At 41.7% G+C, this 13,223-nt stretch overlaps 1 protein-coding gene across 2 annotated transcripts in view; it reads left to right on the forward strand.

Annotated features, from left to right (window-relative positions):
- The first annotated feature begins 316 nt into the window (after positions 1–316).
- CAV1 (caveolin 1) overlaps positions 317–13,223 on the forward strand; it is an 83,186-nt gene continuing 70,279 nt past the window's right edge. The window contains exon 1 of one of the 2 annotated variants that reach the window (XM_073573342.1): positions 317–472. In XM_073573342.1, coding sequence (XP_073429443.1) covers positions 443–472 — 30 coding nt within the window. In that variant the 5' untranslated portion in view covers positions 317–442. The remainder of the gene's footprint in view (positions 473–13,223) is intronic. The other variant, XM_073573340.1, reaches the window with a different exon arrangement.

The raw sequence follows: 13,223 nt of genomic DNA on the forward strand, positions 1-13,223 counted from the left end.
CCTTCCATATGATAATAGTTTTTTTATCTGTTCTTTATAAAACGTATTTCTACATATTCAGCACTCTTAAACTCTCCAAAATTAAAAATTCCCAAGAACTATTCTGTTGAGGTGACGAAACATGTAATATGTCAGCCAGATGAGCCAATGTGTGCATACATATCACTGTTTTGTTGAGGATAAAAACTTTTGTGGCTCACAGCACCTTATTTCTTTTCCTGGTGTTTCATGAGCCCTAGGGATGTGTCTGAGTTCAACACGGCTGTCATCTAAGCCAAAACCAAGCAGAACAAACATTGGAAGTGGGCCAGCAATAATCATGCTCTCAGCCACCTCCTTCCCCTCCTTTCGGAGCTGTGCCTTTACACAATGCAGGATCTTCCTCCCTTAAATCATACCTCACTGAAATCTCAATCAGAGCTCCTGGCAACTGACGGACAGCATGTCTGGTGGCAAATACATAGATGAAGAGGTAGGACTGCTCCGTGCATGTGCAAATACTGTGGCTTGGGAATTTTGAGGAGTTACTCTGTCAGACACCTTCTGTGTAATCTCTGGGAATCTTTACGTTTACATTTACCTGTCAAATAATAAAATCAAAATGATCTACGAGCCAGCTGGCATGAAAATATGCAGATTATCAGGGCTTCGTGGGGAAGGTTGGAGGCTTTCTAGGTGGTACTGCCCTGGGATGGATCATTTTTGGCTGATATGCCTGACACTGGGTTATTGCCTCTTCGAAACTATATTTAAGCAATTATAACCTTTGCTTGGGGGAGTAGCGAATGGAATGCAACGTTGGCTCTCTAACACTGGGTATGTTGCTCTGAATCCTTGGCATTCTTGTACTGATTGGTGTATTGAAAAGGTGTCTGGGAAAAATGTGCCTTTAGCACAGGTGCACTGATCCCATAGTGAACTCTATAGATATATTTCACCAAATACGTACAGAGAGTGACTGCTAACTGTGTGAGCGCAAAACAACAAACTGAATTTTCTAAGAAACCCAAATTACAGGGTTTCGCTGGCAATACTGCAAGCCATCAAAGTCCATTTTATAGGAGGAACATAATAGTGTGTCTCTCCCTTTTTCACTCAGGATTGAGGTGGTTTAAGTCCATCGGTACTAGTAAGTTCAGACTGGAAAGGTTAATTAAAGATTCATCAGGAGTAATGCTTTAAATAGTATTGGTTCAGTTTTTGATCTTGGACAGTGACAGTAGCTGAAATGCTCTCACACCATAGGAATTAATCCCTCACCTACTATTTGTGGGCGAGGTTTGCCTCCGGTTAGTCTTTTTTTGCTGTTGCTCATCTTAGAGAGGACCTGTCTGTTTTTGTTTTTATTAACCATGTACCTCCTCTAATTACCACTGCTCCTCTGATTATGACATATTTTTTCCTTTTTTTCTGTGTCTCTCTGTTCCAAAGTTTTGCACCCCTGGAATAAAGAAGCACATTTTCTTTTCAACCAACTGGGCGTATACCAGAGAACATCTCTGTAGGCATTTGCTTTTTCACCTCTATGACTAAAGTTCTATGGTACAGCCCAGTGGGTGGAAATAAAAATTTGCTTCTTTATTCCTAGAATCAGGGTGCAGCACTAAGTGGAGGAGGTACTCAGTTTAAATTAAAAAAAAAAAACATCCTCTTTGAAGATGCATGGTTATACTTTACACCACTGTGTCCTATAAAAGTGTATCACATATACATTTATTGAACAATGGAAATGCTAAGCAGAAAAACCCTTTAATGCAAAAATTGCTTATCCCATTAACCCCTTAAGCCCCAAGGGTGGTTTGCACGTTCATGACCGGGCCAATTTTTACAATTCTGACCACTGTCCCTTTTTGAGGTAATAACTCTGAAACGCTTCCATGAATCCCGGTGATTCTGACATTGTTTTCTCGTGACATACTGTACTTCATGTTAGTGGTAAAATTTCATTCAAATAACTTGCGTTTATTTGTGAAAAAAGCGGAAATTTGGCGAAAATTTTGCAATTTTCCAAATTTGAATTTTTATGCCCTTAAATCACAGAGATACAACACAAAACAAACTTGATAAGTAACATTTCCCACATGTTTACTTTACATCAGCACAATTTTGGAACCAAAATTTTATTTTGTTAGGAAGTTATAAGGGTTAAAAATTGACCAGCGATTTCTCATTTTTGCAACACCATTTTATTTTTAAGGACCACATCACATTTGAAGCCACTTTGCGGGGTCTATATGATAGAAAATATCCAAAAGTGACACCATTCTAAAAACTGCACCCCTTGCGGTGCTCAAAACCACATTCAAGAAGTTTATTAACCCTTTAGGTGCGTCACAGGAATTTTTTGAATATTTAAAAAAAAAAATGAACATTTACGGTAACTTTTTTTCACAAAAAAAATACTTCAGGTTCAATTTTTTTTATTTTACCAAGGGTAACAGGAGAAATTGGACTGCAAAAGTTATTGTGCAATTTGTCCTGAGTACGCTGATACCTGATATGTGGGGGGGAACCACTGTTTAGGCACATGGCAGAGCTCAGAAGGGAAGGAGCGCCGTTTGACTTTATCAATGCAAAATTGGCTGGAATTCAGATCGGACACCATGGCGCGTTTGGAGAGCCCCTGATGTACCTAAACAGTGGAAACCCCCCACAAGTGACCCCATTTTGGAAACTAGATCCCCAAAGGAACTTATCTAGATATGTGGTGAGAACTTTGAACCCACAAGGGCTTCACAGAAGTTTATAACGTACAGCGGAACAATTAAAAAATCATATTTTTTCCAAAAAAAATGATCTTTTCACCCCCAATTTTTATTTTCCCAAGGGTAACAGGACCCTAAAAGTTATTGTGCAATTTGTCCTGAGTACGCTGATACCCCACATGTGGGGGTAAACCACTATTTGGGCGCATGGCAGAGCTCGGAAGGGAAGCAGCGCCATTTGACGTTTTTGGCTGGAATTGAGATCGGACACCATGTCGCGATTGGAAAACCCCTGATGTACCAAAACAGTGGAAACCCTGCAAAAATGACACCATTTTGGAAACTAGACCCCCCAAGCAACCTCTCTAGATGTGTGGTGAGAACTTTAAACCCCCAAGGGCTCCACAGAAGTTTATAACATACAGCCGTACAATTAAAAAAATCATATTTTTTCCACAAAAATGATCTTTTCACCCTCAATTCTTATTTTTCCAAGGGTAACAGGAACCTAAAAGTAATTGTGCAATTTGGCCTGAGTACGCTGATACCCCACATGTGGGGGTAAACCACTATTTGGACGCATGGCAGAGCTCAGAAGGGAAGCAGCGCAATTTGACGTTTTTGGCTGGAATTGAGATCGGACACCATGTTGCGTTTGTGAAGTCTCTGATGTACCAAAACTGTGGAAACCCTCCACAAATGACACCATTTTGGAAACTAGACCCCCCAAGGAACTTATCTAGATGTGTGGTGAGAACTTTGAAACCCCCCCCAGTGCTTCACAGAAGTTTATAATGCCTGGGCGTGAAAATAAAAAAATTGTATTTTTTCCACAAACATGATTTTTTAGTCACCAATTTTTTTTATTTTCCCAAGGGTACCAGGAGAAATTGGACCCCAAAAGTTGTTGTCCAATTTGTCCTGAGTACGCTGATACCTCATATGTGGGAGAAAACTACTGTATGGGCACACGTCGGGGCTCGGAAGGGAAGTAGTGACGTTTTGGAATGCAGACTTGGTTGGAATGGTCTGCGGGTGTCATGTTGCTTTTGGAGAGCCCCTTATGTAACTAAACAGTGGAAACCCCCCCAAGTGACCCCATTTTGGAAACTAGACCCCCTAAGGAACTTATCTAGATGTGTGGTGAGCACTTTGAACCCCCAAGGGCTTCACAGAAGTTTATAATGACCGGGCATGAAAATAAAAAAATCGTATTTTTTCCACAAACATGATCAATTAGTCCCCAATTTTTTTATTTTCCCAAGGGTATCAGGAGAAAATGAACCCCAAAAGTTGTTGTCCAATTTGTCCTGAGTACGCTGATACCTCATATGTGGGAGAAAACTACTGTATGGGCACACGTCGGGGCTCGAAAGGGAAGTACTGACGTTTTGGAATGCAGACTTTGATGGAATGGTCTGCGGGTGTCATGTGCGTTTGGAGAGCCCCTGATGTACCTAAACTATTGAAACTCCCCACAAGTGACCCCATTTTGGAAACTAGACCCCCCACGGAACTTATCTAGATGTGTGGTGAGCACTTTGAACCCCCAAGTGATTCACAGAAGTTTATAACGCCCGGGTGTGAAAATAAAAAAATCATTTTTTTCCACAAAAATGATATTTTTGCCCCCAATTTTTTATTTTCCTAAGGGTAACAGGAGAAATTGGACCCCAAAAGTTGTTTTGCAATTTGTCCTGAGTAGGCTGATACCCTATATGTGGGGGTAAAACACTGTTTGGGCGCATTTGGAGAGCACCTGATGTGCCCAAACAGTGGAAACCCCCAATTCTAACTCCAACCCTAACCCCAACACACCCCTAACCCTAATCTCAGCCCTAACCCTAGCCCTAACCCTAGCCCTATCCCTAACCCTAACCCTAATGGGAAAATGGAAATAAATACATTTTCTTTTAATTTTATTATTTTTACCTAACTAAGGGGGTGATAATGGGGGGTTTGATTTACTATTTATGGTGGGTTTTTATATTTGGCAGCTGTCACACGCTAAAAGACTGGATAGTACGCCACATGGGATTAAGTGGTTAAAGATAAGACAGTAATTTACTAAAAAGAATTGTCTGGTATGTTTTAAATAAAGTTTTATTAAAAAAACATCATGTGTATAGTGGACTCCAAGAACTGATTTGAGGCCTATAATTCAGTCAAAGACTACAAATTTTGACACTTCCTGTTTTCAGTAAAATAAACTTTTAATATTCTGCTCACTTCAGCAGAGAACTTGTGATCATAATAGTCTTTAAGGCTGTGTTCACACACAGCGTTTTTTTCGCAGTTTTTCCCACGGATTTGCCAAAAAATCCACAGAAAAACGTGAAAAAGAAGCTTCCCATTGATTTCTATGCATTTTGCACTTTTTGTGCACATTGTTGCGTTTTTTACCTCGAAAAAAACGCATCGTGGTAAAAAACGCAGCATGCTCATTAATTTCGCGGATTTTTCTGCGTTTCTGGCTAGTTCTATGCGCTTTGAAAACGCGTCAGAAAAAAACGCATCAAAACAGCAAAAAACGCGACGAAAACGCGTGGAAAACGCGAAGACAAAAAAGGCGCGGTTTCTGGGAAGGGAGTCAGGTTTTTGAGCAGAAATTTTCTGCTACGTGTGCACTTAGCCTAACAGCTGAACAGCAAGAACAGCTGAATTATCTTATATTAATGCTCACTTTCATGGTGCGTGTAAGTTACGAGACCTGTTCTCAGGACTGGTGAGAGTCTTGTTGGTCTAACTACCATCAATCAAACATTTAAGGACTATGGGCACCTTTGACATACAAAAAAAATAGTTTTATATATGTCCAGTTTGTAAATTTCATTCATTTCCTGAGCTCCTGACATGCAGTTTTCAACCTGATCTAACTTTCAGATTTTTGTCTTGTGGGAGTGCCTTTCTCTGTAATATAGGCTGCATTCCCTGTAATATAGGTTGGATGTGAGGTTTATTCTTCCAGGGTGCCACTGTCTTCACTACTACTATGTCATCACTGCCCAAGTATTGTACTTATTTCCTCTACATGCCATTTCTTCTTTGTCTGTATCCTGTTTTCTGTACCCCCTGGAATACTCACTCCCCTGTCCACTGCACATTTGTGTCGAACCTCCCCCCTCCTGCTATCATTAACCACTGAGAGAAGAGAGGAGAGCAGAGAGAAAAGAGCTATCAGGAGCAGCTCTCATGGATTTGTAACATTTCTGCAAAGGACTCAGCTATATAAAGGGCTAACAGACACTATGTAACCATTTTGAGAGTTGCTACGAAGCAAAGAAACAATAAAAAAAATCTGTGTGAAAGTATACATAGCCTTTAAGTCAGAAAATCAATGCATATTCCATAAAATTAAAGTCAAGTCAAAACTTGAAAATGAAAATGTGGAATTCTGGGATGTGAAGATGATATGTTATAAAGTAATGTCTTCTCACACCTCTATAAGTATTGTCTGATACCTTGTCACACTGTGCACTGTATAGATGGAGGGGAGGTAAAACTTAACAATGTTAGTAAAGGAGCAGGTACCGCATGTATATGATGTGCTTATTCATCTCATATACATGAAGAAGGTATACTAAAATCACAAAGCATGCAAAACATGGTCACACATCCAATATAAATCTTTATTATAACATTAAGAAAAACAGCACAATTTAAAACACTTAAAATGAACAGAGTCAGAATCTGGACCGTCACCAGCAATATGATTAACCCCTCTCTGACATTAGACGCACTATTCCGTGCATGTGCCCTGGTACTTAATTCCCATGGATGGAAGAGTACCTCAACGGTGATCAGCCGCGCTCACGGCCGGGTGTCAGCTGATTCTCCTGGCACTTTAACCCCCGGAACACTGCAATCAAACAAGATCGCAGCGTTCCGGAGCCAGCAGGGGGGCTGAGAGCCCCTCTGCCTTTGGATCGGGACCCCACGGCATGATGCGGGGTCGCGATCGCTGCCATGGAGACCAGATGTCGTCATAACGACATCCAGGTCTCCAGTCCTCAGAGACTTCCTGTCATGCGCACTGATGTCAGGAAGTCTCTCAGGTCAGTGTAAAATCCATGCAGTGCTCACAGCTTCTATAGCATGCAGATCTGCATGCTATGGAAGTGATCAGCCTGCACAAAATGAGTGTCCCATACTGGGACAAAGTGTAAAAGTGAGAATGAAATTTAAAAAAAAATTAAATAATTGTAAAAATAAAATCTGTCTTTTACATTGGCTTTATTTTTGCTTGTATTTTATATTTAAAAGTACGGTAACATTTTGTTATATACATAGAAACTAGCACAGCATATACATCTTGAATATAAGATCCAGTTTTGGGCTCCACATTTTACAAAAGGAAGTTAGAAGCAACACAAAAATGCGGGCATCTAGATCATTACAAGGGATGGAAGGCCTCTCATATGATGAGAGATTGGAAAAGTTGGGCTTGTTTAGCTTAGAAAAAAGATGTCTCAGAGGAGATCTCAATTATATGTATAAGTGCATGTGCGGTCAATACAAAGGACTGGTGCATGATTTATTCCAACCAAAGACTATACCTAGGACCAGGGGGCACTCATTACGGGGGGTAGGAAAGGCGATTACGGCAGCCAAATAAGAAAGGGTTCTTCGCAGTTAGAGCTGTCTGACTGTAGACTGTCCTACCAGAAGAGATAGTAATGGCATAAACTATAACAAAATTTAAAAAAGGTCTGGAAGCTTTTCACACAAGAAATATCATTGTGGGTAGGTAATGTAGAGAAAGATTGAACTTGGTGGACCTGAGTCCTTTTTCAACCTATATATCTATATAATACAAACACATGACCACACAAAAGACAAGCCTGAGGAAGGTCTGTCAAGCTGACTACATCGGGGCTACTCAAACTTTTTCTGCAGGAAAGTTTACCAAATAGACCAAGGTGATGCCTGACCCTCACTATCTGTACTGCAGGTCAATATTATGATCAAAAATATGGCTCAAATTACCTTTCCTATGTCTTCTAATCGGAGTCCTAAATGCTATGTACCATTAGAATAAATACTAAATGAGTAAAGTAAAGCCCCCGTTACACACTGCGATATCACTAGCAATATCGCTGTAAAGTCACCGATTTTGTGACGTTGCAGCGATATTGCTAGCGATATCGCTGCATGTGATACTTACCTCCGACCGGCTCCCCCGCTGGTTATCGCTGATCGCGCGAGAAGCTGCTGGACCATTCCTCGTCGTCCACTTCCTGCGGCGCTTCCTGCTGTGACGACGAGCGACGCGTGGAGCCGGGCGGGAGGACGCAGGATCGCCGCGTCAGACAGGTAAGTAGCGATCCCCGTCCCCAGCGATGTCGCTGGTGAGATCTGCCTGAGTGGCAGCTCACTAGCGACCACCCAGCGATTCATCAGCGATCCTGACCGCGTCATATCGCTGGTTGGGATCGCTGGTGAGTCGCTAGGTGTAACGGTACCCTAAGTTTCTATATCAGAAGTCCAGCTATCATATCTGTGAAAATTGTGTTCTAGCTACATGTCACCAAAAACTAGGGAGAACCAAGGTCACTGTTAGATTTGTGCCTACTAGAGACATTTTTTCTTAGTGTAAAATGTCTAGCTGTACAATACTGTAAGTATGGTCTACTTCTAATAATTTTTTAACCTGTGTTTCCAATTTTAGAGATAGCACACTTCACCTATAAAATCTTGAATATTAGATGGAATAAATATAAGTCGAACCGTCTATCCCTCTCCACAGTTAAAGCTAGGATTTTTCTCCGATCTACTGAATGGACCTTATGGTCACTTTTCTTATTTCTCTTATTCGTACGTGCTCCCACTGGAGATTTCCAGTCCCCTGGATGACGTGGCTGACCTTGAAGCTGGTACAGGTTCTCTTCCTTATTAGTAAAAATTAAAGCTTTTTTCACAAATGACAAGTTATCGTAAATCATTTTCTTAATTCCTTTTAACATCAGAATAAGGAATTAACATAAAAATGACTGACCTCTGGAAACGTACCTCTGTACCTATTGTTTCTTGTATTTCCTTTCTCACTTCACCAATGGGACTAGTTTTCCTGTGGACGAGGATATGGGAAATACGACTTTTTTTCTCACCTTTATGATGAATTTTTGTGTTCCTGTGCAAAGCCATTTGAAAGAATTCTAATTTTCCAGTATGGCCAAGTGTTACCTTAAATACGACACTGTAGGTTATAGAAGGAATGTGTTGATTTTTTTTTTCAGTGATGTAAGTCAACCATATGTAGCATGTAAAATGGCTGCACTGTTTCAACTAAACTGTCAAGACCTTTGCACTTTAATGCTAATTTTTCCACTGGACAAATGGAATTATTGTACAAAGGTTAGCTTTGTAACTTTAGAGAAAACACAGCTGTCAGTGGAATTTACATAATTTTTTTTTTTTTTACGAAAATCAGTGCAAGTATCACGCAACACTACAGAAAGAATAGTTTAAAAGGGAAATGTAGCTAAAATCAGTTTGTGAGTTGTCATAAATACTGTACATGTGAGAAGATCAGATTTCTGGAGTAGGTTAGAAAGTTACTGATTTCTGAGAATCTTGGGCATGAGAGGCACAGAGAACTACTGCGCATGCCCAAGATTCATAGCCCCGCAGTGTGAATAAATCATAAGCGACTGCGGGGCGGGATCTGTGGCCGTGCATCCACGCAGGCACGATGGGAAGGCCAGGATGTGATGTGAGAGCACAGGCAGCGCTAACTGCGCATGCCTAAGAAAATATAGTACAGCGCAGGCGCCAGGATTTCAAAAGAACGCTGAGGAGGTGGAGCAAAGACTCAAGGAAGAAATGACTGATGAATGTGAGGCGTCTGTGTCAGAGGGGGAAAGACCTGCCCCCCGGTCAAACTTCATGTATTTTTGACCAATTTTTAAAATGATTATTTCTGCGGTGGAAGGGACGCTAAATAAAAGAGCCACCTTGACAGAATGCAGCATTACTGCTGCACAAGGTGGCTCTTTTACTTAACACCGCCTGGGGGGGTGACAGGTTCCCTTTAAGAGCTGTCCAATCCCTTGAATTTCTAGAAGCAACTTACAATGGCTTAAAAATACAAAAAGAGTAATATTCACTTTACCGATCCCCAACAGATTTTCTTGTCCCTAATATATATACACAGCTATGGCAAAAATTAAGAGACCACTGCAAAATTTTCAGTTTGTCTGATTTTTCTCTTTAGCGGTATATTTTTGAGTAAAATGTAAATTGCTCTTTTATTCTATAAACTGCTGACAACATGTCTTCGGATTTCCAAGCACTAAATTTTGTATTTATTTTCAGAACATGAGAAATGGTCAAAAGAACAAAAAAAAGGAGGTGCTTGCAGACCTCAAAAAATGCTAAGAAAACCAGTTCATAATCATTTAGAAACAACAATACTAATGTTCTAACTCAGGAAGAGTTCAGAAATCAATATTTTGTGGAATAACCATGGTTTTTAATCACAGCTTTCATGCATCTTGGCATGCTTTCCACCAGTCTTTCACACTGCTTTTGAGTGACCTTATGCCACTCCTGGTACAAAAATTTAAGCAGTTCTTCTTTGATTGATGGCTTGTGAATATCCATATTCCTCTAGATTACATACCAGAGGTTTTCACTGGGGTTCAGGTCGGGAGATTGGGCTGGCCATGACAGGGATTTGATGTGGTGGTCGTTCATCCACACATTGATTGACCTAGCTGTGTGGCATGGCGCATTGTCCTGCTGGAAAAAAACAGTCCTCAGAGTTGGGGAACTTTGCCTAAGTTGAAGGAATCAACTGTTTTTCCAGGATAACCTTGTATATAGCTTGATTCATACGTCCTTCACAAAGATTAACCTGCCCAATTCCAGCCTTGCTGAAGTATCCCCAGATCATCACCGATCCTCCACCAAATTTCACAGTGGGTGCAAGACACTGTGGCTTATACGCCTCTCCTGGTCTCCGTCTAACCATTTGATAACCAGGTGTTGAGCAAAGCTGAAAATTAGACTCATCAGAGAAGATTACCTTACTCCAGTCGTCTATGGTTCAATCCTCTCCTTTGCTTCTCATTGATAAAAGGCTTTTTTCTATCTTTACATGACTTGAGCCCTGCCTCTAGGAGCCTGTTACGAACTGTTCTTGCCATGCACTTCACCCCAGTTGCCATTTGCCGTTCCTTTTTTAGGTCACTTGATGTCATCCTGCTGTTGCTGAGTGACATTCGAATAAGATGATGGTCATCCCGGTCAGTGGAGAGTCGTTTTCACCCTCTGCCAGTCTGTAGCTTTGTTGTCCCCAATGTCTGCTGCTTGACCTTGTTGTAATGGACTGCCATCATAGAAATTTTAAGGATGAAGGCAACAACACGCTCACTGTATCCCTCTGCCAGTAAAGCCAGAATTTAGCCCTTCTTTTCCTCACTCAAGACTTTTCTTTTCAACTTCTTTGGCATGGTTAAAAGTTATTTTTTCATTCCTATTACTTTTGGGATATTACTAGCACTTGTTTTGTCATCCAGCTTGACCTATTGCAAGAGGACTGTGAACACCACAGCAGGGTTTTTAAGTAGAATGAGGTGTACTCTGGTTGGAATTCAGCTGACACTGGAATGGAATGGCTGTCAGACATGTAGAAAAGCTGATTTTTTATAAAACTGTGCAGTGGTCTCTTAATTTTTGCCAGAGCAGAGCTATATATGTGTATGCGTATATATATATATATATATATATATATATACAGCTATATAAACTGATCTCCTGAGATCTTGGTACCGAGATCTCCTCGCCACCCCCGGCCGGCAGCCATTTTCCGGGAGTCCAGTCCACCACATAGGAGACCATGTACTGTATATACTCGTGTATAAGCTGACCTGTGTATAAGCCGACCCCCCTAATTTTGCCACAAAAAAATGGGAAAACTTATTAACTCGTGTATAAGCCTAGGGTGGAAAATGCAGCACCTACTGGTAAATTTCAAAAATAAAAATAGATACCAATAAAAGTAAAATTAATTGAGACATCAGTAGGTTAAATGTTTTTGAATATCCATATTGAATCTGGAGCCCCATATAATGCTCCATACAAAATACACCCCATATAATGCTGCACAAAGGTTAATATTGGCCTCATAAGATGCTCCATAGAATAATATGCCCCATATAATGCTCCATAAAGGTTATGGCCCTATAAGATGCTCCATAGATTATGCCCCCATAAGATGCTCCATAGATTATGCCTCCATAAAATGCTCCATAGATTATGCCCCCATAAAATGCTCCATAGATTATGCCCCCATAATATGCCCCATAGAATATGCCCCCATATGCTGCTCCATAGAATATGCCCCCATATTTGCTGCTCCATAGAATATGCCCCATATGCTGCTTCATAGACTATGCCCCCATATGCTGCCCCATAGACTATGCCCCCATATGCTGCCCCATAGAATATGCCCCCATATGCTGCCCCATAGACTATGCCCCCATATGCTGCCCCATAGATTATGCCCCCATATGCTGCTCCATAGATTATGCCCCCATATGCTGCTTCATGGAATATGCCCCCATATGCTGCTCCATAGAATATGCCCCCATATGCTGCTCCATAGAATATGCCCCCATATGCTGCTCCATAGATTAGGCCCCCATATGCTGCTCCATAGATTATGCCCCCATATGCTGCTCCATATATTATGCCCCCATATGTTGCTGCTGCAAAAAAAAAATGCCATACTCACCTCTCCTGCTCAGGACCCGGCACCTGTGATATTCACCTGTTCGGGGTCCATCGCTGCTCACCACTGTCTGCGCGTCCTCTGTCAGTGACTTTTCAGCCAGCAGAGGGCGCGGCGCGCACTAACCACGTCACCGCTCCCCTTGCTGGCTAAACATCATGAACACAGGAAGCAGCAGATGGCGGTGAGCAGCGTGAGAACGAGGACAGGTGAATATCGCTATACTCACCCATCCTGGAACGTCTCTGCAGCCTCGCTTCTCCACTGTCTCCCTTCCTGTCTTCAGTGGTCAAGTGATACCGCTCATTACCACTCATGAATATGCGCATATTCATGAGTTTAATGAGCGGTACCATGTGACCTCTGAAGGCAGGAAGGGAGACAGTGGAGAAGCGAGGGGGCTGCAGAGATTGCCAGGATGGGTGAGTATGATCTGTGACACCCCCGCCCCCCTCCCCCGCTGACCCCCAGGTATATGACTCGTGTATAAGCCGAGAGGGGGACTTTCAGCCCAAAAAAATGAGCTGAAAATCTCAGCTTATACACGAGTATATACGGTAACTGCGGGGACTCTGGGCTTTCACAAGATGTTGGCAAAGCTCCCACAGCAGAGTGCCAAACTGCACATCTGAACACCCCCTCATCCCAGCCTGCGTCCGGTAAGGTATATCCGCATTATGAGGCGCACCCCCATTTTCCCCCTAAATTTGGGGGGAAAAAAGTGTGTCTTATAATCCGAAAAATGCGGTATTTGATTTTGCAAGTTTTCCCACCTACAAAGTATG

This window comes from Dendrobates tinctorius, unplaced genomic scaffold (assembly GCF_039654945.1).
Source record: "Dendrobates tinctorius isolate UK_male_01 unplaced genomic scaffold, ASM3965494v1 ptg000035l, whole genome shotgun sequence".
Classification (NCBI taxonomy): Eukaryota; Metazoa; Chordata; class Amphibia; order Anura; family Dendrobatidae; genus Dendrobates; species Dendrobates tinctorius.